Below are 26168 nucleotides of genomic sequence, written 5' to 3' on the forward strand. Positions count from 1 at the left end.
CAAGGACAACAAATAAAACGATGGAAATTTAAAAATCACACTTGTGTGAAGTGAGGGGCTCTCTCTATCTTACATCACATTCCGTGCTCAGCCAATCAAATCATCACTATGGGCAGTATGGGGTACACTCTTATGCACACATTGTTCAGCCAATCAAATCATCGCTATGGGATAGGCCTACACACAAACACACAAAGCTGGGCATACTGTAGGGGCTAGAACCCCTCAAAAAAAGGTTGATAGATAAGAACAGAGATAATAATTGTGTTTATTGTATGTTGTCGTGTTAAGATTGCAAGGTTGTGTGATTCCTCTTCTTTAGTATTGCTATGTCCCGTCATTGTCATCCTGGATATCATACATACTTGATCATCATACATGTTTGTGTGATATTGCATTACATATGATGGAGAAGAAATAAATAAATATTAAAATATATATATATATATATATATATATATATAAAATAACACCACCCCCAGCCCCAAGGCTGCTCCTCGCCTCACTTATATGCTACTGTAACATAGCCTCATATCAAAAGACAAAACGCATCTAAAGAAAAGAGCATTTGCCAACTACATACTTCCCCCCCCTGTATGAGTTGTCATGTGCTTAGTTCTCATGTGCTTATTTAGTTGCCCCCTGTGAACACAGCCATGACCACAAACTGTACAAGTAAAGGGCTTTTCCCCTGTATGAAGCATCATGTGAGTCTTCAGATGTTCCTTTCGATTAAAGATTTTACCACAAACTGTACAAGTAAATAGCTTTAAATGACGCATGTGAACACAGCCTTGGCCACAAAGTGTACAATTAGTGGGATTTTCCCCTTTATGAATCTTCATGTGTGAATTCAGATGATCCTTTCGATTCAACATTTTACCACAAACTGTACAAGTGAACAGCTTTTCTCCTGTATGAGTCATTGTGTGCCTCTTAAGACTCGCCTTTCGATTAAATGTTTTACCACAAACTGTACAACTAAACAGCTTTTCCTCTGTATGAACCAGTAAATGCCTCTTCAGAAGGGACATCTGATTAAACAGTTTGCTACAAACTGTACAACTAAAGGGCTTTTCACCTGTATGAATTATCATGTGCGTCTTCAAATTTGCATTTTGATGAAACGTTTTACCACAAACGGTACAAGTAAACAGCTTTTGCCCTGCATGAGCCGCTGTATGCCTCTTCAGATGTGCCTTTCGATTAAACATTTTGCCACACACTGTACAACTAAAATTGTTCTTCTCTGTGTTTCCTTCAACATTTTGTGTCTTGTGGGATTCCAGTGTGTCTACACCTGACTGATCTTCCCTGGTCTCCTCCCACTCATCACAGTCTTCAGTATCATATTCAGTATCATATTCAGTATCAGATTCAGAACAGTGTGAAGAGAGGAGCTCATCACTAGTTGGTTGTGATGCTACCCAGTTCTTTACATAAGCTTGTGTTTTCATGTGTTCAGTTGAGGTGCTGGCTACAGGCTCTGTCTCTCTGTTTTCATAATCGTCATCTTCACTTTTCACAGCCATAATTGTCATTGAGCCATCAGCCTCCTCTGGTCTTTGCAGTAGCTCCTCCTGTTCATCTTTAATCTGTGGAGGCTCTGGTTCCTCCTGGACCAGACTGGAGCTCCCCTCCTGTTGTTCAGGGGGAACATCCTCTATACACACAGGGAGGTGCAGGAAGTCTAGGAAGAAGATAAAACCACTAAACGTTTGAATTTTAATCTTACATTTTTCCATACTATACATGCAGATTCACATGTTTATGAAATGGTAATGGTATAGCGAGAGGATCATGCCAAATAGCCCTGAAACCAATCTTACTCCAATTGGGAGAGTGTGTGTGTGTGTGTTTATATATAGCGATAACAGGCACTTTGAACAGGCATAACACATGCCTCGTTTGGACAAAATCCATGAAACTTGTTTACACATGTGCCTTGACCCATGCATCTGTCGTCACTTACAGCGATAAGAGGGGCCAAGGAATGCAGCAATAACAAAAGGATTATATGCAATACGCACAATAAGTGGGCACACTTCACTCTCAGTGGGCTGAGAGGGGGCTGTTGCTCTGTGCCGAGCTGAGTGGTGCCTAACCGCTCCAATGACTGGCCGCGTGTATCTTTCTGTCTGTCTGTATGTATGGGGTATGAACAGGTCACCCAGCTGCAATACCGTTGGGTGACCTAAAGTGGTGTATTTTATATTGTAGCGGTCAATTTGTATTGGGGGTGGGGAGGGGGGCAGGACAGGGGTCGCGAGACATGGCCAAAGCATTTCCGGGGGTCCCCGGCCAAAAACGTTGAGAACCCCTGCCTTAGGCAATAGACTTTCAATCCATACCTCCTGGGTTCGAATCCTGCTCACGCCATCATTTTTGTGTCCACCGCAAACAACCTTTTTTGCGGATAAAGTAAAGTTTGCTTTGGTCCGACATGCATTGCTTCGTGCTTGCGGTTATGTTTAGGTTTGGGGTTTGGGGTAGGGTTAGTAATAGTAATGCCCAACATACAGTAAATGTTTACCCGTGGCTTCGTGTGGTGTCACTATAAGTGACTACTGGGTTGGGCTTGCTGGATGCATGTTCCAACCCCTAGTATGTCTATCAGATGCAGTTGAGGGGTGAAAACACATGTCTGCTGATTGTAGCCATATTTATTATATTATTATTTATTATTATTATATTTAATATGAAAGGATCATAGCTACGAAGTGAGCTATTATATTAGATTGACCAACCAGTCAAAACAAAGATTTGACACCCTTTTTTTTGTTTAAGCTTTTGAAATCAACAAATTGATTAACCACTACTTTATATTTCTGCACAAAGTATAAACCAGGCAGCTCACCAGAGTTCAGGCATGGGGGAGGTGGTGTGGTTCCCACAGCATGGTGGGTATTGTAGTCTTCTGTGAATTCCACATTAGGAATCTTATAGGGTAGAAAGCCTGGAAGAGAGGGTGGGGATCCATTGTGGCAGTAAAAATACAATGCCCCACTGTTAAAAATATGTACTTACCATATACCAACAGATATGATACAAAAACCTGAACATGAAATACAGAGCATGACGAAATAATCTGCATTTAGTAGGTGCTTTTAACCGATCTTCATATAATTGGTCCTCAATAATGCACATGATAGGGTACCATTTGTGTCCACAGCCCTGTCAGATGAGGGCTGTGGACAGTTCAGAAACCTGCCTACCAGTGATCGATGGGGAATCCAAGCTAATAGAAACTGCATGCTTTCTATTCCTAGAAAGTTAGTATACTATAATGGAAGCCATAGTTATCTCGTTAGAAGAAAATCTGCGATGATGTCACTGGTAGGCGGTTTTCTGAAGTTTCCAAAGCCCTCCTCTGTGACACAAACAGAGTAGGGAAAAATCACACTTGTGTGAAGTGAGGGGCGCTCTTATCATACATCATCACATTCCGGCCAATCAAATTTGGCGTCCTCACTTTTCTGTCATTCGGCCAATCACAATTCGCGTCCTCACTTTTCTGTCCTCACCTTTTATCCGCAATACGTACATTGCTCAGCCAATCAAATCATCACTATGGGATGCTCAGCCAATCAAATCATCGCTATGGGGTACACTCAGACACACAAAGCTGGGCATAGGAGGGAATAGCGCCCCTCAAAAATGGCACCGTTTCACCATGACTATTAGTGAGGACCAATTATATAAAGATAGGTTGAAAATGGGTGAAGTTGTCCTTTAATGTCGGAGCCTGTAATGTGCATTGCAACATGATGTACCATAGTTTTGTGCTTTGTTCATTTCCTTATTTAGTCTCGTCTGGTGTTGCATGCACACACCTAAAAGATAAACAAAATGAGGGAAAATTGTTGATTGTTCTTCAATCTATTCACCTTGCTCTCATAACATTTATCCATTTGTTAATGTTTGATAAAATGTTAAAATGTATTAAGAATGTTGGCTTACCTGTTTGAGTGTGGTCATACACCACCCCAGTGTCTGGATTCATGAACTGTTCCAATAACTTCACATTCTGTGGGATGAGGAACATGATTTAGGTTAAAAACCAAATACAGTATGTGAACGGGAAGGGAAACCATAAAATGTACACAGACTCATTGCACTGCATGTTCCTCATGTTCATACTAGGATGTGGACTGTTTTGATGTATGCACATATAACCGTTAAATCAGCACTATATGTAACTTTATTCTTCTACCTCAAGTGCTGCCATTTTCTTTTACCTTTAAGTCAATAGAGCAGACCTGGTGGCTCGGGAGATCAATTGAATCTTTGATATTGTGTCTAGGTGAGACCTTTGGCACGATCTAAATGTCTCAATAGAAGAGCAAGGAGACTAAAGACAACCACCCCCCCAGTTATATAACTAATAATGTATTAACATACCATACAGAATGGACAGAATTTAAATGTATTCATAAAAGTTTACATAGTGAGGCTTTAACCACTTAGATGTTTAGGTTGTGCAGTTGCCTTGCCATGATGTAACTCCAAATGTGGGCAAGACAAAAATAAATTCTTCATTGACTAGAAATGTATATTCAAAATGTGCTTCCTTTTGACATCGACCTTTGGATTTACATAATGGCAAATTACTACAGAACCTAAACCTCTACCGAAGTGGTCTATCCCTTTAAGCACTATTTTCAAATATAAATGTGCATTTTTTTGCAGGGTCAAACAAGGAATCACATCACGTTGATTCCCTTCCGCTATTCACTCATACTAGGACATGACGTATGTGTAGGCAAGAGAATTGACTGTAAAGATATGCCCAAAATAATTAGGGACACTGGGGTTAATGTCAATAATGTGGTTAAAAACAATGACATTAACGTGGATTGCAGTAATTGTGATATGAACAGACCTGAGAGTGGATGATGATGCTTGGATCCCTGCAAAGTGGACATGGGTTCTCAGTGATTTTGCCTCCCATCTAAACATGACAGGAGAATTGGTAACTCCATCAAATATTCTGCTAACATAAAACATGTATGTTGAATCTAAACAATGTATTCTTACAATGCAGTCCTTGCGTGTCATCTGTGGAAGGATGCCTCCATCGTGGTCTCTTCCATAGCACTCATTATATTCTAGTACATAAGATAATTGGGGTCATTAGTAAGGCTGCTAAGGCAACAAGATTAAATTGATTTAAGAGACAAAGTTTGACTGAAGTTGCCTTCTTCAGGTTCCCTGAAGAAGGCAACTTGTTGCCGAAACGTAAAAATGTGTTGGCATCGTGACTACGAGCTGTGCGGCCTCTCCTTTCTCAGTCAGTTTTATCTCCCCACTACTGGTGTGCGCTCCTACCTTCCTGTTTGTTAAGAGACAAAGTTTGACATGCTCATTTGTATGGTGTGCATGCATGGTTGGTTTAAAACTGTAAAATACAGTTCATTTTGTTGCTGTCCGGCAGAAACCACCCAACTCCATTTTTCAGGTTTTAGACCCCCCCATAAACCAATGCTATTGAACACCCATCATGTCTCTGTGTTAGTTATAACAATTTGGAACCAATGAAAAGTATTAAAAGGCACTTTGGACAAAGGTACCCCATTGGATCTCAACTGTCTGCTGCTAAAGCAGCTAACTCCACAACCTCTCCCCCTTTCATGCCAGTTATTGTCAATATATAAAGTCACATAGAGGGTATGCGTATGCATAAAATGAATGGCAAATCGAGTGGCAAAGTGAGTTTGTTTAATGCAATCAGATAGGACTTTTCTGTTTGGATGTATGGGCTGTCATGGCCAGAAAGTAGTTTTTTGCCACTCAGTAGCTGTTCCCACATAACTTCCCGGAATGATGATGATGTCACGCGCATACCCTCTATACCAACTTTAATGAGACAGTATTGCTTTGTTTTAAACATATGGTATATGGTTTTCTTATAAAATAATAATAATAATTCCCTGAAAAATTAACATTTTGGAGTTAGGTGGTTTCAGCAGAGATTTAGTTTATTTATTTATTTAACTTTATTTAACTGGAGAAAGTTCAAGATGTGCATATAGTGTGTGATATACAATATAAGCTCCCCAGTTCAAATATAATCATTTGGGGGTTACAGCCTGAAAAGTTTGAGAACCCCTAAGCCCGATTTTTTCCCTTGGACAGAATCTGTGTCTGGAGCAGAACTTGGGGAGCGACAGACCAAATTTGACTGAGGGACTGAAATTGGATTTTTTTGAATTTTCGTTTTTTCATGTCATATGAAAGCAGGGAATCATAGCTTCAAATGGACCACCAGTTTTGGAGATATGTCTTATAGAGTAATGTCTTGCAGAAAACAGCGAGTTGAGAAAACAGGCTTGAAAGGTTCAATTCTGTGGTCTCTAACATTACACCTAGCTACAAGTTTGGGCATTTATTTCATATTTACATGTCGATTTCATCTCTGACACTTATTTCAGACATGCTCTAGTATGTGAAGAGTCTGCCTGTGCTATAAACTCATTTTGGAAAAAATAAATAAATAAAAGTTTTTCTCCTCTGGTGAAAAGCTGGAATTTGCGCGATGGCAGTCTCTCAATCAAATCTGGTCACAGGTACAGGGTGCACTTCAGATGACCCCTTGATTGAATGTGCCAAAGGGCAATTAAAAGGGACTTACTGATCCTGAGAATTGCACAAATCAAATAACGGTGCCTGAGGAGGAAGCACAGGATGTTCTGAGAGGCATCGGGTCTAGGCTTCTCCGGTGTGAATCTATTTTGCGTCCAAGCATAGACATGGTAACGCCCCGCCTGCCTCTGATTGGCCTACCGACACTGACCGTCACTCTTGACTGTCCTCCGAGGTGGAGGTACAACTACGGTATGCGAATAACTCACCACCTACATATTCGCGTACGGTATGAGAACTGTAACTTGTAGAAAAGGCAAACTAATATTGTTTATTCTGTTTGCTTTGATGGAATAATTGATTGAACAAATTAACATGTACGCCGTAATATGATTTGATTTGGGTGTGTTCTAAATAAAGTGTTTGTGTGGAATATTGTGTAATTTATTGGTATGTGTAAACTTGAAACATTAGTTTACGATAATCAACACTAACACTTTATTTAGAACACACCCAAATCAAATTATAGTACAACGTACATGTTCAATCAATTATTCAATCAAAGCAAACAATATTAGTTTGCCTATTCTAGTGCGTGCCTCGGAGGACAGTCAAGACAGGCAGTGTCGGTAGGCCAATCAGAGGCAGGCAGAGCGTTACCATGTCGATGCTCGGACGCAAAATAGATTCACGCATCTCCGGTAGATCTGTCAGACTTCTTGATTGCAGTGTTAATTTTGTCGACTAAAACTATGACAAGAAATATTCGTCGAATGTTAGGGGGGAGACTATCCTCGGAAACCCAGACGTTTTTATTTCCAGGGAGAATTTTGACCCCCCAAATTATTTTGGGGAGTCCCCAAATTATTTTTTTGGCAACTGAATGGCTGGAAAATGGAAATGAATTGTTTCCATTGTACACATAGTACATGCATACACTTTCCTTAATGATTATATCTGGTTTCAGTATGTATTTATGACTAGACCTGTACGTGCCCGTCGGCCACCGTGCCCATACTGTACATGGAGATCTCTGTATCTGTCTGTCTGCCTGTGCCTGAAGAGTGCAAACTGACTGTGAAAAGTGGACTGGTTAAGTAATCAATTGGCAGGTGTGGGGTTGCCATGGCAATCAATTGGCTGAGGCAGAGGCTGTAAATTGCTCCACTGGCAGAGCCTGACCAGAGCCTTTTGTGGTGTTTCTGGACAACGGTGTATGCCACCGACTCAAGGCCGGGCACTGCACTCCCTGTGGGGGTCTGGAACACGTGTGTCAGTGGGGCAAACGGTTGTCGAGTTACGTGCATTACAACTGTACACACCCACGCACATACACAGACAGAGACGTGGTGCATTTATAGTTGTTGGGTTAGGGTTAGGGTTAGGGTTGTATTTTCTCTATTATTAAGGTTATTGTAGCGGCCAATTTGTATTGGGGTGGGGAGGGGGGCTGGGGTCACGAGACATGGCCAAAGCATTTCCAGGGACAAGAGATCCAGTAGAACTAAAAGACTGGGTCAAACATTCGGCAGCCCACCACCACAATCGGCACGCAGATAGCAGATGACCGAATACCACCACTTTTACTGACAAAACATTCCTCCATGTCCTGATAATTACCGCATTGACCGTAAGACGGTCATTTTGGGCCATTCATTGGTTGGCACACTGGGCATATGCCCGGTGTGTCAAGTGGCCAGTCCAGGCCTGGTCATTTTATTTTTGGTTTGGTTGCGCTCGCGTTCTGAGCTTGTAGATTGGCTATTTTCAGCATGCAACCAAGTGCATTCGAACATGGGGCTAAACATGTATTGTTTTAGCGATACATTTTTGTATTATTTACTATAGTCCTACTAGACCCCAGGAAATTACAACTGGCCACAAAATATCACAGGATCTACTGAATGTGAAGGGGGTGACAAACTGACATGTTCAGCCATGCAACACAGTATGGCAGCCCCCTATAGTACCCCCCTGTATGTATAATTTATATAGATTTATTTATTTTTTACCTGAAGGAGTTTCACAGCTGGTCTTCCTATGCAGTAACGTCAATGACACATCAACCTCTTCCTGTTCATCTTTAATCTGTGGAGGTTGTGGTTCCTCCTGGACCAGAGTGGAGTTCCTCTCCTCATGTTCAGGGGAAACCTCTTTACACACAGAAGGAGGAGAGAAGAGGTAGCATTAGCACAGCAACTCAAAGTGTTTTAGTTTTTTTCTCTCATTGGATGAGATATATTTTTTATATTGTGTCCCTATTGTATAAGGAGGGTCCTAGAAGGAGCAAGCCGTTTGGAAGAGGGCTTGTCTCTTTGTGTGAGTGTGTGTCCTGTCTGTCTGTCTGTCTGTCTGTGTTACCAAAGACGGAAACATGCCATCTCTGGTTTACTTCCTGTATCTGTGTGAAGTAGGTGGACGCCTTTTTAGGAGATGGGAAGCAGGTTGGAGTCTTTTCATTCCAATGGAATAGTGAACGTGAACACAGCTTCTGAATCATTATTTTGCTCCATGGTCACTGAACTAAATATTGGATCCGATCGTCACAAGCCACACAATATTCCAAAGATTTTCATACTAAAATATATTTTTTTAGAGAGACAAATCAGGAGAAAATCTACTTTATTATTGGTATTTCTCTGTCCCAGCTGCAATTTCGAAACTGGCACCATTTTTCTATACTGTAATATCTTATCGTATTTTCTAACCATGGATATGATTTCCTTTTTTGCATAGAGGACCCTGATGTAAACAAGTCTTAGTGCTTTTTCTGGTTTATCCTAATAGCAGATTTTGTATTGATCTGTACATTCGTTGAACTGTACCCAATATCTACAAACTGTTAATACAATTTTCAATCAATCAAATGTGAATCCCTACTCTCATTCAAAACCGCTCTAAAAGAGCACTTACAGGTGGCTGCAATTACGCACGCGCACGCACACACACCTCCTGATGAACGTACTGTAACCCTGGGTTTACCAACCTGCAGTCGTAGGCATATGGATGTCCATGTCAACACCAACGTCCAGCAGTTTGTTTCGTCTCTCCAGCAGAGTTTCTAGTGTCTCTATCTCTCTCTGAAAGAGGTTGAATATGAACTCTGTAGCCAAACTGAGACGCTCGATGACAAACACTCTGACGATCTTCACACAACAAACATCACTTTGTTTTTCCAAAACACGCAATATCTCCTCTCCCACCGACGTCAGGTGTTCATTTATAGACAGCCGTACAGACTCAATTTGATACATTTTACCTCCTTTAAGAGACATGTTGCATCGCCACCTTCTTCCTACAACACTATGAAAAAACTACACGCTCTTACTTCCGGGTCGTCCGGGTAAGTATGTTTTCACGCACGCGCATTAAAGGATCCAGGGACTGTTGCCTTAATGCCTTCCAAGTAGCTTTCGCCCCATGGTGGAGGCGGTGTGCAACTGATACGGAATAAATGGTGTGTGAGAGAAAGTGGAGAGGACAGTCTAAAAATGCACCCTTTGGCTGCACGTGTGGAGTTGTCATCAACTGACAGCAAGTGGACAGAAGAGCCATCAGCCGTGTAGCACATCTGGCTAAACAAAGTCACAAACTGCTGCATATCACTGTTCTCACTGAGACTGATCATTGGCTCACTGTTTGTTTGTTTATTCACTTATTTTCATATATTGCTTATATTCATTATTGTTGGGAATGGGAGGATGTATGTCATTCAGTTGTCTCTGTACTATATTATTGAGTGGTGTAAACCACTCCTACAACTGGCTTTTGTGTGCATAAAAAAATGACCATGGTTGCTATGTTCAAAATAATTTCTGACGTAATTAAATCACACCCGGGTGAACTGGATGACCGTAGCAACCGTGGTCATTTTCTCTGCGCAGAAAAAGCCAGTTGTGAAATCACATCCGGGTGTGATTTCATTACGTCAGATCAGAGCTGATCAGGCTACATAATACCTTACCTTATTTCATTACGTTAGACATTACGTCAGACCACAGCTGATCATGCTATATAAAACCTTACACCACTCAGTTCACACGGGTGTGATTTTTTATATAAGTTATGACATGTTTCATGTACCTGTAATGTAGTACAGTATGTACATTATTCAGGGCTTGGCATTATGGCTTGTCCTGTTGTCCGGGACAAGTAATACATCTTTGTGCATTAAAAAGAAATGTACTTGTCCGTTGGACAAGTGACTCTTCGTTTCACTTTTTCTGTTACGCTCGATAGCTAGATAGCCTAAGATATAGAATATAGATAGATAGATGATAGATAGATAGATGATAGATAGATAGATAGATAGATAGATAGATAGATAGATAGATAGATAGATAGATAGATAGATAGATAGATAGATACCCTCCTCACCAATAGTTGATAGCTGAAGCTTTACAACTCTACCCTTGATGTCATCTCCATCAAGCCTATGAAGGAATATGCCCAACCTTTTGTAGGCCTGCTTCTAAAACACAACTAAAACAGAAGTTAAAGGAATATTTCACTTTCAAAAAACTTTTGGTAATTTTATCGTCCACTCAGGCTTATGTGAACATCCCAGACAGTTTTTAAGTTGCTTGATTCTGTATTTTGATATTTCATATTAATTTGAGCTGCACCGCCCCCTTCCTATACAAACCCATTGTAACTTCAAACTCAATGTTAACCATGATAGATTCATCGAAAATACCCATCCTGGGTTCTGGTGACTGATATTGTCCTTCTAATACGTGGCGTGAGGGGGGCGCATTTTTTCATTTACGGTTTTGATTTATTTTTTATAATTATTTTAGATTGTTTTGTCTCTGTCTCGTATAGGTGATTTCGAGGAATCTATAATGGTTAAAATGGAGTTTGAAGTTGCAATGTAGGGAAATATTGTTGAAATATCTAAATATTGAATCGAGCAACTTAAAAACTGTCTGGGGTGTTCACATAAGCCTGAGTAGAAGATAAAATGACCAAAAGCTTTTTTGAAAGTGAAATGTCCCTTTAAAATGTCCATTTAAAAAAGTGTCCATTCATTGTTATTGTTTAATCTTAAAATATTTCAAATTAGGATTTTTAGATATTCTATTGTTTAGGTATTTGACTTTGGTAGGTATGGTAATGAAGGAAAGCCAGCCCAGCACACCACACAATAAATGTCCTTTTCACATGGGTTAAAGGTATTACTAGCTGTGGATTTGTTTTGTCAAAACCCCTAGTACTTTGTCAGCTCACACTGAAATTTGTCTTGCGACAAAAAAAAATGACTGTAATGAATGTAAACATGAAGACAAGAGCAATATCCACAGCTCAGCGTACTCCTGGCCAAAACTCTTTATTAAGCCTCAAAGTTGACTGATCGACAAAGGACCTCTTCCATTCCAGGGGGCGGCAGCAGGGGTATAGTGACCGGATGAGAACCACAAGGTTCCCAGTTTAAACCCCGGCTTGATTTTGGGCCGGTTAGCTCACAGGACTTTGTTAAGCGATCTACTGCAGAATAAGCTATTTCTATGGAAAATCACTTCACTGCCAAACAACAACAGAAGTGTGTTGTGATTATTATTATATTTTAGGTATTTAATCAAATAACAGTGAAAACAGTATGAGCAGAATTCAGTCGCTTATCGAAACGCACACATTTCAGGCAGCAATTACATAGGATGGACGGAGGAACCCCCCCCCCCCCCCCCCCCCCCCACACACACACACACACAGTCACACACATTCAATGTTTTCATTTAATTGTGTTTTATTTTGTATTCATAGAAAAATAGAATATTTCAGCAACAACAGGAGGTACAAATTTAAGGTTATTGTAGCAGGATCACCAAGTAAGGTTTCATTAACGTCTCTCTGACTGAATAGTGGTTCATTGTGCAAAAGTCATGGGCAGTCCTACCCCTGGCAATGAAAGGCAGCAATATGCAAGCAACCCTGCAAACAGCAAAAAATGTTATTTATTCCCCTCTGCTGTTGTGCAGAATATGGACATAATTTTCTTGAATAATTGAATATGCACATGTGCAATTTCTTTAAGGGGAATAGACCATCAGCCAAATAACTGCAGACATACATGATTAGTTAGTTTCAGGTGTGTGAATCTGCAGTTGAAAAAAACTGAAAGAATATCTTAACTAGTAGCTTGTAAAAGCTACATGACTGCAATTTACTGCAGCACTAACTGACAGCCAGTATTTACAGTATGTAGCTTTTACACACAGCTTGTACAAGCTGCTGACTGAATCTAAGACCGTTGTAACCATTTTAACGTGTTCCAGGCAGAAACAGAGGGACCAAAGACAAAAATATATGTTTTTCTCTTGTCAATTATTTTCATTTTCTGGGAAGACAGGCTTAGCTAGGGGAGCCCTGCACAAACGCCAAATCAAATATGCAGACAACAAATGTGATCTGCTGTGGCGAGCCCTGATGTGAATTAGGTAATCAAACTAATGACACCTAGCACTTACCGTATGTGCCATGATACACAGCAAACATCTACTAAAATCTAGAATCTAGTCAACCCTTTATTACATGCATTTAATCGTGAATAGAATTATGAATCTGCGCTGTCCAATTCCTGACAATGAATGAGGTAACATGTATGGTGTCTTCAACCCATTTAGACCTGGTGTAAACCTTATGTTGTTATACCTTTCATGCCGGGAGCTACCTCTGTGTGTGCCCCTCTCTCTCTCTCTGAAGGTTTTCAGACAACCATAGGTTTTTAGAATTGGCCTCAGGTCTAAATGGGTTAAAAAGCTAAAAGAAAGTTTATGTTCAACTAAAAGCTTTTTTCCCATGTATGAATCCTCATTTCTAAAGAAAAGCATTTGCCAAAAATTATGTATGCACCATTATGAAATGTTGGTACTGTATCAGATTAAATCCATTGTAAAAAATTGTCCGATACTGATCACATTTATATTGAGCTTATTGCTAATTTGCTCATTCCTTTTTTGCACGGTAGAATGCGTCCCCCGGCCTAGATTCAAGAGAAGACGCATCAAGTACCCAAATCAGTGGTTACTTGGTTACAGGTTTACTGGCGGTTAGCGAGCCCCCATAGATTCATGACCACTGTCAAGACAAGTACCCAAATCAAATGGCTACTTTCCATTACAATAGGTTTAACTCTTTACCTGAACGTCATCATACACGGTAATTAAAGCAACACAGCAGTATGGCTCCTGGTTCTGTGGTGTTCAGTTCTGTTTGCATGCAACAAGAATGCCTCCTTCTCCATCGAAGAAATTCGTCCAAACCAAACTTTTCAACAGGTGGTCCATGGACCACTGGTGATTCGTGGAGGTATTGCATGTGGTCCCTGACCATACATTTAGTAATGTAGGATTTGTTGATGTTTAACATACACCAGTGAATGACCTGGTGACCTATGATGACCGTCCATGTAGTCATTTACTGACGAGTTAGAATCTCAAGAGGGGGAAGTGCACCGGATTGTCTGGTTGAGTCATTATTAGGAAATTATTAGTAGTCAATGGTCAATTGGTCAGTTGGTTGAGAAACAGTGGGATGTTGTATACACATGGGATGCATAGGAAGTGATACAAAAGCACTAATCTTAGCCCATATCCCCACCCAACACAACTGTGGTCCCTAGGTTGATTCTAAGTCAGGGTTGTGGTCCCTCGTTCACAATCAGTTGAAAACTCGTGCACTAGGCTATCAGCTGTTCTGTGCGCATTCGCACATGTATAGGTGTGTGCGCGTGTGTACGTGCGTGCATGTGATTACACCACTGCTTTCATGTTAACTCAAACCGGGGCAATATGCACATTTGTGTAAACACAGCACCATCATCCACAGCACCATCACGGCTCAAATCTAATTTAAGATTTATAAGAAACGCTCTCTAACAATATGGATTGTATGGACATCGGTAAGAACTTTGTGCTAAGAGTTTGCGCAACAGTGGAATGCTCCTTCCTAGTCTGTGTGAAAGGAGGGGGAGGGAGGGACAATTAAGAGACAAGCAGCTGGCTTTGCTCTTAAAAGGGAAAGAGACAGGCAGACTGGCTGCCTAGTAATGCCATTCAATGAACACATAATAAACGTATCAACATAATTAGAGCTATTAAGTGGCATTATTTTGACATCAGCACGATTTTGATTTAATAATTCTATTAAGAATCTGGCAATACCAATATGTGACCAATTATATATTGTGCATCAGGTTTTTTTAATATTTCTATTAATAATCTGCTGATACCGATGTGACCAATTATTGTGTCTACCAAAAAATTAACTAAACGTTCTTTCCCCCTTTATGGGTCTTCATATGTGTATTTAGATTACCCATTTGACCAAAGCCTTTGCCACATACTTTACACGTAAAGGGCTTTTCCCCTGTATGTGTTCTCATATGAGTATTTAGTTGACCCATGTGAACACAACCTTGGCCACACACTGAACACGTAAAGGGCTTTTCCCCTGTATGAGTCCTCATATGTTGTTTTAGATGACCCATGTGAACACAGCCTTTGCCACAAACTGCACAAGTAAAGGGTTTTTCCCCTGTATGAATCATCATGTGTGTCTTCAGATGTCCTGTTCGATTAAACATTTTACCACAAACTGTACAATTAAACAGCTTTTCCCCTGTATGAGTCATTGTGTGCCTGTTCAGATGTCCCCTCCGTTTAAAGATTTTCCCACAAAATGTACAACTATAACTTTTCTTCTCTGTGTGACTCCTCGTGGAGTGAGTTTCTTTTGATGATTCCAGGTCCTGGAACAGCTTGTTGCTTGAGATTTGTTGTGATTCCACATGTTGGGCATTGTGTGATATCAGTGTGTTTAAGCCCAACTGATCTTCCCTAGTCTCCTCCCACTCATCACGGTCTTCAGTGTCAGATTCAGAACCGTGTGAAGAGAGGAGATGGTCATCACTAATTGGTTGTGATGGTACCCAGTTCTTTACATAAGCTTGTGTTTTCATGTGTTCCGCTGAGGTGCTGGCTACAGGCTCTGTGTCTCTGTTTTCATCATCATTTTCACTTTTCACTGCTAGTAATGTCAATGTTGACCCATCAGCCTTCTCTAGTCTTTGAAGTAGCTCCTCCTGTACATCTTTGATCTGTGGAGGCTCTGGTTCTTCCTGGACCTGCCTGGGGCTCCACTTCTGCATCTCAGGGGAAATCTTCTTTTTACACACAGGGAGGTGCAGGAAGACTAGGCAAAAGATACGAGAAATGGCTTAACTATATGCTTCCATGCTGTACATTTATACTTTTAAGATTATTATTATTATTATTATACAAGTAGAGGATCAGAGTTACACAAGTAGTTAGTTATCCGTCATTATGGTTAGATTAACTTTGGGCCATTATTCCTATTGCATTTTATATCGTGATTATTTGTTAGTCACCTTTACAATGAGGTACAACTAAATATTGTGTAATCGTGGAATGAGCCACACAGCTAAACGTGTGGGTCGTGCCTCCCAAAGAGTTGCCAATATCCCCCAACATCATTCTGTTGGCACTCGCTTTAGGTTTGATCAACGTGCCAGTGTGACTGGTACCTGAGCATGGGTCCTGCAACTTTGCTGAGTTTATGTATGCTCCAAGCAGCAACACAGCCTCCATGGAAAGATGCCACCTTTGACCCTTCAGTATAAGGCCCATGGAATATGGCGATTGGGAGCTGGTGTTCCGTTACGCATGATGGCAGCATTTACTTGGTGTCAGACCTGGTACCATTTCCTAACATAAGACCAAGTTCTGTGAGACTGGTGAAGTCAAAGTAAGACAACACTCCAAGAAGAAGGAACCGTATGCTTTCTTCCAGACATTTACAGGCAAGATTTTCACAACGGTACCACAGACAGATCTCTGTCAAAGTTGCAGGACCCATGCTCAGGCGCCAATACAATTTCCGGGGGCCCTACACACACGTTTAGCTGTATTGCTCATTCCATCATGAATACCAATTGCTATTATTGAAGGGGATAAACGACTCCATGCCGACTCAATGCCTGTTTTATACTTTGGCACACAGTGCAAACCAGTGGTCTCACCAGAGGAGTTCAGACATGGAGGTGGTGATGTGAAGGAGTCTTCTGTGAATTCCACATTAGGAATCTTAAAGGGTAGAAAGCCTGGAAGAGAGGAACATTAATGGGCATCGCCCAGTGGTGGAATGTAACGTAAAGTACATTTTCTTAAGTAGGCTACTTAAAGGGTCAGGACACCCCCCCCCCCGTCATTTATTTGATCAGAATTGAGAAATGAAAATAAACATAAAATGCAGGCGTGGTTATCCGTTGTTGTGAGGGGGAGGTGGCAGAGTCGAGCGTGCACATCATTATATTCTGCATCGACAATGCAAATTCTGAAAACAAAAATAATTAGTTGTTACAGGTGTAAAAGAACCTAATGGAGGGAAAAGGAACTGGTTGGAATAACGTGTTCCTTCCACGTGCTACGTCCAACTGTCTGAAAAGAAGCAGCTTGGACTCCTCATGCATAGAGGAAGCGTGAGGTCAGTCCGTTGCACTCCCCAGGTTGGCAGAGGGTGTAGCATTTTCCTGCAGTGCTGTGAGCACTTTCCCCAGGCATGGCCGCTGTGTTTGATCTGCTGGCACGGCACTAGGAGCTGTGTGTCCGGATTGTGTGTGTGCGTTGTGTTAACGTGTACGCACGCACGCATGCGCGCGCGTGATCTGCTGCGCGTGTTTGATCTGCTGGCACGGCACTAGGAGCTGTGTGTCCGGATTGTGTGTGTGCGGTGTGTTAACGTGTACGCGCACGCACGCACGCACGCACGCACACACGCACACACGCACACACACACACACACACACACACACACACACACACGAGTCTGTCTCGACTCACTCTACTCAGCAATGGAAGAACAGGGAAACCACGCCCCCTAATCCAAATCGATTTAAAACAAACATATATTAGATATGCCTACGCCACGTCGCAGAAATCGAACGCATACGCAAATATAATGAGTGGTGACGAATATATTTTCAGCAGAGTTGAATTTTCTATATTATTGGAAGAGCAGTCTTGACCTTTCTCCACTCTACTGGTCTGTATTCTAAACTGTAGGATAAAACAGTAAACCCATTGCCTGTGGATGGCAGCATTACACATCTCAGAGCACATTCTGTCGGAAACCAAGAAGAAGACGAAGACATACCATAGTCCCGTGCTCTGTTAATTGCCTCGTTTAGTCTCTTTTGTTGTTGCATACACAGACCTAAAAGAGAAACAAAATGGGGGAAAATGTTTGCTTGTTCTGCATCAATCCATTTCCCTTTCTCTCAATAGGGCTGCTGCGATAATCACATTGTTCTTTGAGACACACATAGGAGCATTTGGGGGTCGTGGACGTGAATGAATCAGCCATTCCTTCTTGGTGTGAAAACAACACAACTTACCATTGGAATTGCATTAGGGAAATAGGGAACAGATTGTTACATTATTATTACTATTATTACCAGTAAGACGCCCTGAGGGCGGTGCAGCCGGTGCACACATCCGCCTGGGTGACAGCAGACTGCTGGGCGAGCACTGGCGCTTTGGCATGGGGGATCAGATCAACATATGGAATTAATTCTGTACTGACCCTATATGGAGCGTGAGAGACTGACACGGGAGTGGATTTTCACTCCTGTCCCAATCCTGGGCCAGAGTAAAAAACAAAATCCCATCCTGTCCCTCTCCTGTAGAATGACTCCTGATCCCATCCCGCTCCCACTCGAAATTACTCCCGCTCCCATTTGTTTTTTTTCATTAGGAAAAGTTATTCTATCTATCTATCTATCTATCTATATATATATATCTTCCTGCTTCTCAAGACAGATAGCCTACCAATAAAATAAAAATAAAGTGGGCAATGGTAGATTTAACTTTGACTACCAAATACAGTATATTCATATCAATATTAAAACAAAACCATGAACAGTTCTGACTGTTGACAAGTGCTTTGTCAATTGTTGAGATATATAATAGCCAATAAAAACATAATATAAATATATTTTACACACAGTAATAAACGTAATAAAGATCTTCTCTTATGGGGTCCCTGGCATCTTTTCAAATGGGGGTCCGCGGGCTAATAAATGTTGATTTAGGGGTCCTTGACATGAAAATGTTTGGGAACCACTGGTGTATGGGACTCGTTTGGGAGAAAGAAGGGAGACGATGTATTGTAGACCATTCGCTCAGACAGCTGTTCAGGGAGCCAAGCAAGTGCCAACAGCTACTAACAGCGTTAGCATGTAGCTAACGTAGCATCACAATTGCAAGTTGCAACGTTGCCACTGCCTGGGGAAACAAATGCATCAGGTTGATCTGGCTATAAATAATCAATTATATCACGTCAACGACGCGATGCAGAATCATGCACGGCCGCACTGCGATGTCTTCATATTAAACTTTAAAAAACGTCCACTGGATTGCATGAAGGAAGTTTTCATCCTCTCCCGGTTGGAGCGGAGCCTGGAAGCATTAGCACTGCTGGATTATGGGTAGTGAAAGATGACTACAACAAAGATGGGCGCTTCTGTTCTTTTGGTTGGCACTTGGCAGCACGACCAGTTGAAAATGTCATTCACGCTCCTGCACGCTCCTGTTGACTTTCATTCCCGTCCCGTCCCGATCACGGGATTAATACAAATATTAATCCCATCCCGCGGGAATCCTGCGGGAATCCCGTGACCCGCGGGAATCCCGACAAAATGTCAGTCTCTAGAGCGTGTCTTGAGTGTACAGGGTTTGATGAGGTCAGATAGGTCAGCTCCATATATGGAGATCTAAGGGTGGCAGCGGGGGCAGTGACTTGAGTATTCAGGGTTTGATGAGGGCCAGGCCTTAATTTACGGGCCTGATGAGAACTGCACTAATAACTTTGGGGCGGGCCCGTCTAGAGTTTGAATGGACAGGTATCAGTCAAAAGGGAGACATCGAAGAGGAAGGACGGGTGGGGAGGATCAACATATGGACATCTAAGGGTTTGAGGTTTGAAGTCCATGTAGAGTTGCTGGCCGGCTCCATATATGCAGATCTAGGTGATGATCCAGTCTTCTCCATGTATGGCAATCCAGGGTTTTATGAGGTCAGTGTTGTGATCTTCATATATGGAGACGGCCATATATGGAGTGCGTCACGAGGCGTGATGGACTGACGGCCATGCTGTATATCAGGCTTCCCCAATAGGCGGCCCGCGGGCCATTTGCGGCCCGCGGAGCGCCCCCTTGCGGCCCGTGGAAGAATTAAAAAAAAAAAAAAAAAACATAATTTTTTTTTTTTTTTGGAGGGGGGTCCCAGATATAAATGGCATTAAATGGGGGTCAGTAGCCTATGCATGTCAAACTGGGCATCCTTTTCAAATGGGGTCCTGCCCTGAAAATGAATTTTCAGGGCAAGACCTCGACCTCACGCGTGCGGACTCGGCCCCCAGCCTGGTACCCTAGTCAAAATATGGCCCTCGAGGAAAATTAATTGGGGAACCCTGCTGTATATGGTGGCGTGACGTGGCGTGTCAATCATATTTGAACTGGGAACCCCCCACCCTGACAAGCACTTGGAACAGTTGAGGCATTACATCTAGGTTCCATAGATAAATATTGTGAAAATAGCTTCAATTGCCACTTTAATGTACCCTGTACTCTCGACATTTAGCCATTTGTTAATGTTTGAGCTCAAATTAATTTTAATAAATTGACATACCTGTGTGAGTGTGGTCATACGCCATCCCAGTGTCTGGGTTTATGAACTGCTCTAACAACTTCACATTCTGTGGAATGAGGAATATGATTTTGGTTAAAAGCTTTATATCTGAACGTGAACGAAAAACTAAAATGTACACAAACTCATTGCACTTCAGGTATGGGATGATAATTGTTGAAAAAATAATAATCATGTTGCAGAGATTTAAATGTTAAATTGTTAAATCTTTAAATTGTCTTTCATACACTGGACCTAGCCTGGAAACCAGACCAAAAAATCTGATTGGGCAGATTGGGTCTGGCACTCCTCAGTTTGAATTACATTTCACTCCCCCCAGAGTTGTGGATGACCACTCAGAGCATTTTCATCTATATGGACGGGGTTAATGTAGTTAAAAACAATTGTGGCATCAAAAGTATGATAAATAATAAATGAAGAAGGATTGACGCGGAAATAAGCCTGTGTACCAGAAGGACTTTGTTGTGCTGGATATTCTTTGTTTTCTTATACATTCAGTCTTGCTGAGCCTTGCACCCACGTGCAAGGCTGTTGTTGCTGTTGTTTGAATAGACTGAGTTGTGCTTGTTTTGTTTTTACATTGATCAAATGAATGCCAGTAACATGGATTGCTATAATTGTGATATTAACAGACCTGATGGTGGATGATGATGCTTGGATCCCTGCAAATTGGACATGGGTTCTCGCAGATTTTGGCTCCCATCTAAACAAGATGAGAGAAGAATTTAAGTAATAATACTTAACATGCAGTGTGTGCAGTCACTGCAGTGAGAATCCAAACCATTTATTCTTGCTCTTGGGTGATGCAGTGGTAAAGTGCCTGTCCACCACTGAAAAGGCTGTGGGTTTGAATCCACCGTGGTGCATCCAGCTTTGTCGAGTCTACACTACTATAGTCTACTCTAGATACCAACATTACACAATTGGCCTGTGTTCCGTAGAAGGAAGCCCGGTGGGAAGTGATAATTGTCATTGTGCGTAATCCTACAGGCTGGAGCGGCATCTGTCAGCAGAGAGTTTTGGGCAGCAGGAGTAGAACAAAGGCTTTTTTTGGTAATATCTTTGACTGTACTCTGTTGCTGTACTCTGTTCGGTTGCTGCTTACATTCTGTCTAATAAACTATTCAAACAATCTAGCGCTACGGCTCTCCTTCCGGTGGGGATCCTCACTTGTAGGTTAGTCAGTAGCATACAACAGCAATGACAACAAAGACATTTGTGTGGGGAGGAAGCAATTGGCAAAAGAAGAAAAAAAAGATAGTTAAAAAAAAAAAGTATTCTTACAATGCAATACTTGCGTGTCAAATGTACGGGGAAGTCTCCTTCATGGTCTCTTTCATATCGCTCAATATATTCTACACAAGAGAATGGGAGGGATCATTAATAAGGCAATGAGATTCAATGATTTAAGAGACTGTGACATGTTTGATGTGTTCAGTGAAATATAATCTCAATAGAAGCGAACAAGGTTTTGGGCGGAATTTACATTTGATTTTATTACCATAGTAAAAAAAATCATAAACACTTAAATTATGGAACACTTTGTTTTCAATCGCTAGTTTAAAGTATTTTTTTTCTTTTTTACAATCATCCTGATATGATTATTAAATTAATTTCACCTTCTTTTTTTTAAAATTAATGATTAACTAGTAGGGTATGTTTCTATTGTTTCTACTGGTTCTACCAAGTGAAGACCCGCCCCTGCTGTGGTTGCAGCCAATAGCAGTCGTTTCTGGTAGCATTTTGGGACCAGCAGTTCAGATGGCGGATTTCAACTTGCCGAAAAAAGTGGCCTCAAAATGGTCTGTGGAAACCAATGGGACTTGCTGTGTCCATATTTCTTTTACAGTCTATGTAAAAAAAACTGACAGATTGTTTTGAAGTTGAGGTGAATTACAACTATTTAATTAGTTCAGACCCAGACTGTACAGACTGCAGCAGACATTCAAACAAAAAGTAGATTCTTCTTCTCCTGTACATTTTTGTTTAATAATTGGAGGCAGTGAGCAACTGTTGGTTGCAGTTAGGGGTTACAGGATCTCCTCACTGGTCAACAAAAACACATTGAAAACCCTAACAGGAGCCCTTGTACAAGGTTTCTTCGACTATGCATGTACCTCTTGGTACCACAGCACCTCAAAGGCCATACACTCCAGACTTCCCAAAACAAACTGGTCAGGCTACTACTTGGCCTCACTCCCCGAACCCACCTCACCCCTGTCCATTTGATGGAATGGCTTAGGGTTGACGACAGAGTATTGCATCTTGCAATGGGTCTGGTTTACAAGATTCGCTACACCACCAAGATACCATGTAACTCTAAAAACGTTCTAACGAAGTCCACACTCACAACACCAGAGGGAGTTCAACAAACCACGTGCAACCCAGATTCGGCTCAAAGAAGGGATTAAATTAATTTCGCTCCTATGCCACTAAAATGTGGAACGCCCTACCAACAGCCATTAACACATGTGAATCCCTTGACTCCTTCAAAACCGCTCTCACAGAGCACCTACGGACAGCTGCAATTCGAAACTGGCCCCCGTAAATAAAGTCTGAGTCCCCCCCACACCCCCTTTTCCCTTTCTTTATATGATGATTTCCTGTTTTAATATAGAAGTGTATATTTGTACGTCAATGTTCTGATGAACTGAAAATGGTGGACCCTGTTGTATACAAGTGTAATGCTTAATTATGGTGTCGTCCACACACAGTAACAGTTTTTGTATAATTGACTTGTCTTTTCGTTTGAATGTACCCATTCTGCATAGTGCATAATACTGTTAAATAAAAATGTCAATCATAGCCTGCCCCAGCCTGTGTGATTTCTGGTCTAGAGGAGCGGATTCAAATTTGCCGGCAAAAACAGCGGTGTCTTGCTCAGGGACACTTTTGACACATTGCAGAGGCCTAGAATCGAACCTTGGGACCGTGGCACCATTCTAACCATTCAGCAATGGCCATGTTTAGTCTAGGTGAGATAGCATGCACGTTCCCTGGACGCAAGGTTAGTTTAATGTTAATGTCTTGACGCGGGACGCATAGGACTACCTAAAAACCTCTCTGAGATCACGTCGTTTGCTTACATGTGGTTAAACAAAAGAGAGGCAGAATAAAAAGTCTGATGAATTCTGTGTACAAATGGAGATCTGTCAACCATACAATAATAATAATAATAATAATAATAATAATAACAACCAAACAGAATTACCGTAAACGTTGAAAGAAGAAAAGATAGATAATAAAACGTACCAATGTCCAGGTCATCTTCAGGTTCCTCTTTAATAGAAAAGGTCCTGACTGGTTCTGGAGAACTCATTTTCACCTGCAGACTTGATTCAAAACACTGGTCTGGAATGAAGGGCTGGTTGTGACATGGGTTGTACCATAATTGAAGGCTAAATGTAAGGACAAAAAGGAGGGGGTCAGAGACAGAAACAAGGAGGTTCACAGAGAAAGAGACACAGAACTAAAGGATTACATTAATATAGCCACAAAATGTGTGCTATAATGTAAGCACATACCCCCATACACCCACACAGCATTTGTGTTTCAAATTCTTATTGAAAATAGCCGATCTATCGTTCACAATGTGTTCACACAGCTAGTAGATCACTATTTTCAAAAAGGGCCGATGTACATCAGGTGAAAGAGTGATTAAACAGACTTTATACATGACTTGTTATGTTGTTGCATGGGGACCCCCTCAAGGGGACCCACTTTGAGAACTATATCATATTTGGAACGGCCTACATTTTAGGCCAGAGCTACAGTATCTGAGCTAATAGGCTATACACTAGAAGATTTGAATATTATGTTAACGGGGCAGACTATTATCACCGAGCAGATTATGTCAAATTCTGAGAGTAAAATAACAGTTACAGTCAGTGTGAACTAACTGCTAAGCTAACTAAGCTATCCTAAGATCTGCAGTACGCATATGTTTTAGGCTTAGGGTATAAATGAAGGAGAGTGACACAACCAAAGACAATCCACCTAATCAAAGAATAAAACAGCAAATACCGAGTTGTCTTCAGTCGACGTTGCGACGCTGCCGCCTGTCAACATAGACAGAATTTGAAAGCATCAGGCTAAACAAAAATAACAACACAAGATACTTACTTCCTGTCTGCACTTTCACAATAAAATGTACATAACTGGTCTGACCATGAGTGGCCTACACTAGCTGACATGACAAAGAGCAAAGCTACTGCCATATAGTAAATACTGCTCTGTTTCTGGTGTGTGTGTGTGTGTGTGTGTGTGCGCGTGTGCGTGCGTGCGTGCGTGCACGTGTTTTGATTGATTGAATTTGATTGAATAGTTTATTGAACATAAATGTAAAAACAGCAACAGAGTACAGTCCAACACTCAGTTCAAAAGGGATAGCACAAAAAAAGGTCCTTGCGCGGTCTTGTTTCCATTTATCAATCAATCAATCAATCAATCAAACTTTATTTATAAAGCACATTTCCAACAGCCAAAGGCCGACCAAAGTGCTGAACAAGAAAAAATAAAAATAAAAAATACAACATGACATTGAAGGCAAGAAAATAAAAACAATTAGGCCCTATGCAATTAATTCATAGGCCTATCTTCACAGCATTTCCCCGCCCCCTTTCCACGCCCCCTTTTGGGGCTAGTGGTGTTCTTTTTTTTGCGGTCCATAGGCTTCCATGTTAAAAGAGGTGTTTTCACAAGCCACAAACTACCGTTTTGTAAAGGTAAGGTTTATTCTACTTATTTGAGTTGTTATACCATTGTGTTTTCTTCATATTATTATCGGTCTTTGACATTTTAACATTATGAAATGTACTTAGATTCTCCAGAGAAAAAAGTGTAAATGCCTAATGTTAAATGACACCACTATCTACCGGAAGTGGGCGTGGAAAGGGGGCTGTGAGATAGGCCTTAGAAAATTCAATATCATCAATAATGACAAAAAAATCTAAATCATTTCACGAAAAAATAAAAACTGTAGGGCAGGCTACAGAGTGGGGGGAAAGGAAGAGGGGGGGGGGGGTGATCACCTGTTTAATGGGGAAGGATAATTTCCTTGTCTCCACATTAAATTAATAGGCCTATTTGTTTGTATGACAATTACCAAAGTGATTTATTGTTTTATTAATTTATTTTTCAAATAACGATTCATCTTCACAGGTTTTATTCTGAAAGTTAAGAAAGGAAGTGTTAGGCATATGTGTCGTTATTGTGTGTAGCAGTCACAGGTGCCAATGCTTTGCCAACATTGGCAGAGGGGAGGGTGATTACTGGCACACTGGCATATTAGTGGGAGAGAGAGAATTTTTATTTTGAAATTAAATATACCCCCCCACCCTCCTTCACAGATGTATGCAAATTATATCCTGTGGGGGGATCTGTGGGGGGATCTGAGAGATATGTGGGTATATGTCTATGGGTATACCCACCTATCTATCTCTCAGATCCTCGCAGTTAAATTAATGATCATCGGACTCCGATGATCATTAATGTCCAGATGTGAAAATATTTTTGAAAGAAGGGAAATAAATGTCCAGATGTGACAATATTAAAAGAATGGAATACAATAAGGTTGTATGGGAAATTAAAATATGTTGGAAATGTTTTACTTTGAAGTGGTCGTAATGAAATGTAATGTTGATATGACACACTCACTATCAAGAAAATAAACACATGGTATTACCCCTGCTCATACTAAAAAGCATGACATATAATTTAGCATACTGCATAACATTTAATAGTATGACATATCGAAAAAATAAATCCATGTGCCATGTTATGTGTCCTGTCTGTGGCTATCTTTTTAAACTTTTGAACCATGAATTTAAGACATTTTACAAATCTCCAAGGCCATATTTTCAG

At 41.1% G+C, this 26168-nt stretch overlaps 2 protein-coding genes across 3 annotated transcripts; both read right to left on the minus strand.

Annotated features, from left to right (window-relative positions):
• Window positions 1-284: 284 nt before the first annotated feature.
• On the minus strand, window positions 285-9919 carry LOC306912329 (uncharacterized protein). The gene is made up of 8 exons (XM_079488472.1): window positions 9569-9919; window positions 8595-8735; window positions 5038-5108; window positions 4883-4951; window positions 3961-4027; window positions 3774-3833; window positions 2858-2956; window positions 285-1690 (listed from the first exon to the last, which is right to left on the minus strand). Exons 1-8 carry the CDS (start codon window positions 9855-9857, stop codon window positions 576-578), a joined length of 1911 nt encoding a protein of 636 aa, XP_079344598.1. The 5' UTR covers window positions 9858-9919; the 3' UTR covers window positions 285-575.
• Window positions 9920-12635: 2716 nt separating this feature from the next.
• LOC306912335 (uncharacterized protein) lies at window positions 12636-24487 on the minus strand. Of its 2 annotated transcripts, none has more exons than XM_079488480.1 (8): window positions 24429-24487; window positions 23559-23704; window positions 21591-21661; window positions 20941-21009; window positions 20289-20355; window positions 17755-17814; window positions 16622-16702; window positions 12636-15774 (listed from the first exon to the last, which is right to left on the minus strand). In XM_079488480.1, the coding sequence occupies exons 2-8, from the start codon at window positions 23623-23625 to the stop codon at window positions 14849-14851; spliced, it is 1341 nt and encodes a 446-aa protein (XP_079344606.1). In that variant the 5' UTR covers window positions 23626-23704; window positions 24429-24487; the 3' UTR covers window positions 12636-14848. The 2 variants fall into 2 exon arrangements, with proteins under 2 accessions (XP_079344606.1, XP_079344605.1); XM_079488479.1 differs by lacking the exon at window positions 24429-24487 and adding an exon at window positions 24330-24420.
• Window positions 24488-26168: the final 1681 nt, after the last annotated feature.

Source organism: Electrona antarctica (genome assembly GCF_951216825.1).
Source record: "Electrona antarctica genome assembly, chromosome: 19".
In the NCBI taxonomy this organism is placed as follows: Eukaryota; Metazoa; Chordata; class Actinopteri; order Myctophiformes; family Myctophidae; genus Electrona; species Electrona antarctica.

Bases quoted from the DNA above. Each gene is read 5' to 3' on its own strand.
- LOC306912329 (XM_079488472.1), bottom strand. From the start codon at position 9,857: ATGTCTCTTAAAGGAGGTAAAATGTATCAAATTGAGTCTGTACGGCTG. The intron at 8,736-9,568 runs GTTGGTAAACCC...CTGTGTGTAAAG, and splicing joins CCATATGCCTACGACTGCAG to AGGTTTCCCCTGAACATGAG. The intron at 4,028-4,882 runs GTCTGTTCATAT...CTCATCCCACAG, and splicing joins GCATCATCATCCACTCTCAG to AATGTGAAGTTATTGGAACA.
- LOC306912335 (XM_079488480.1), bottom strand. From the start codon at position 23,625: ATGAGTTCTCCAGAACCAGTCAGGACCTTTTCTATTAAAGAGGAACCT. The intron at 20,356-20,940 runs GTCTGTTAATAT...CTCATTCCACAG, and splicing joins GCATCATCATCCACCATCAG to AATGTGAAGTTGTTAGAGCA. The intron at 15,775-16,621 runs GTGAGACCACTG...TCTTTTGCCTAG, and splicing joins TCCATGTCTGAACTCCTCTG to TCTTCCTGCACCTCCCTGTG.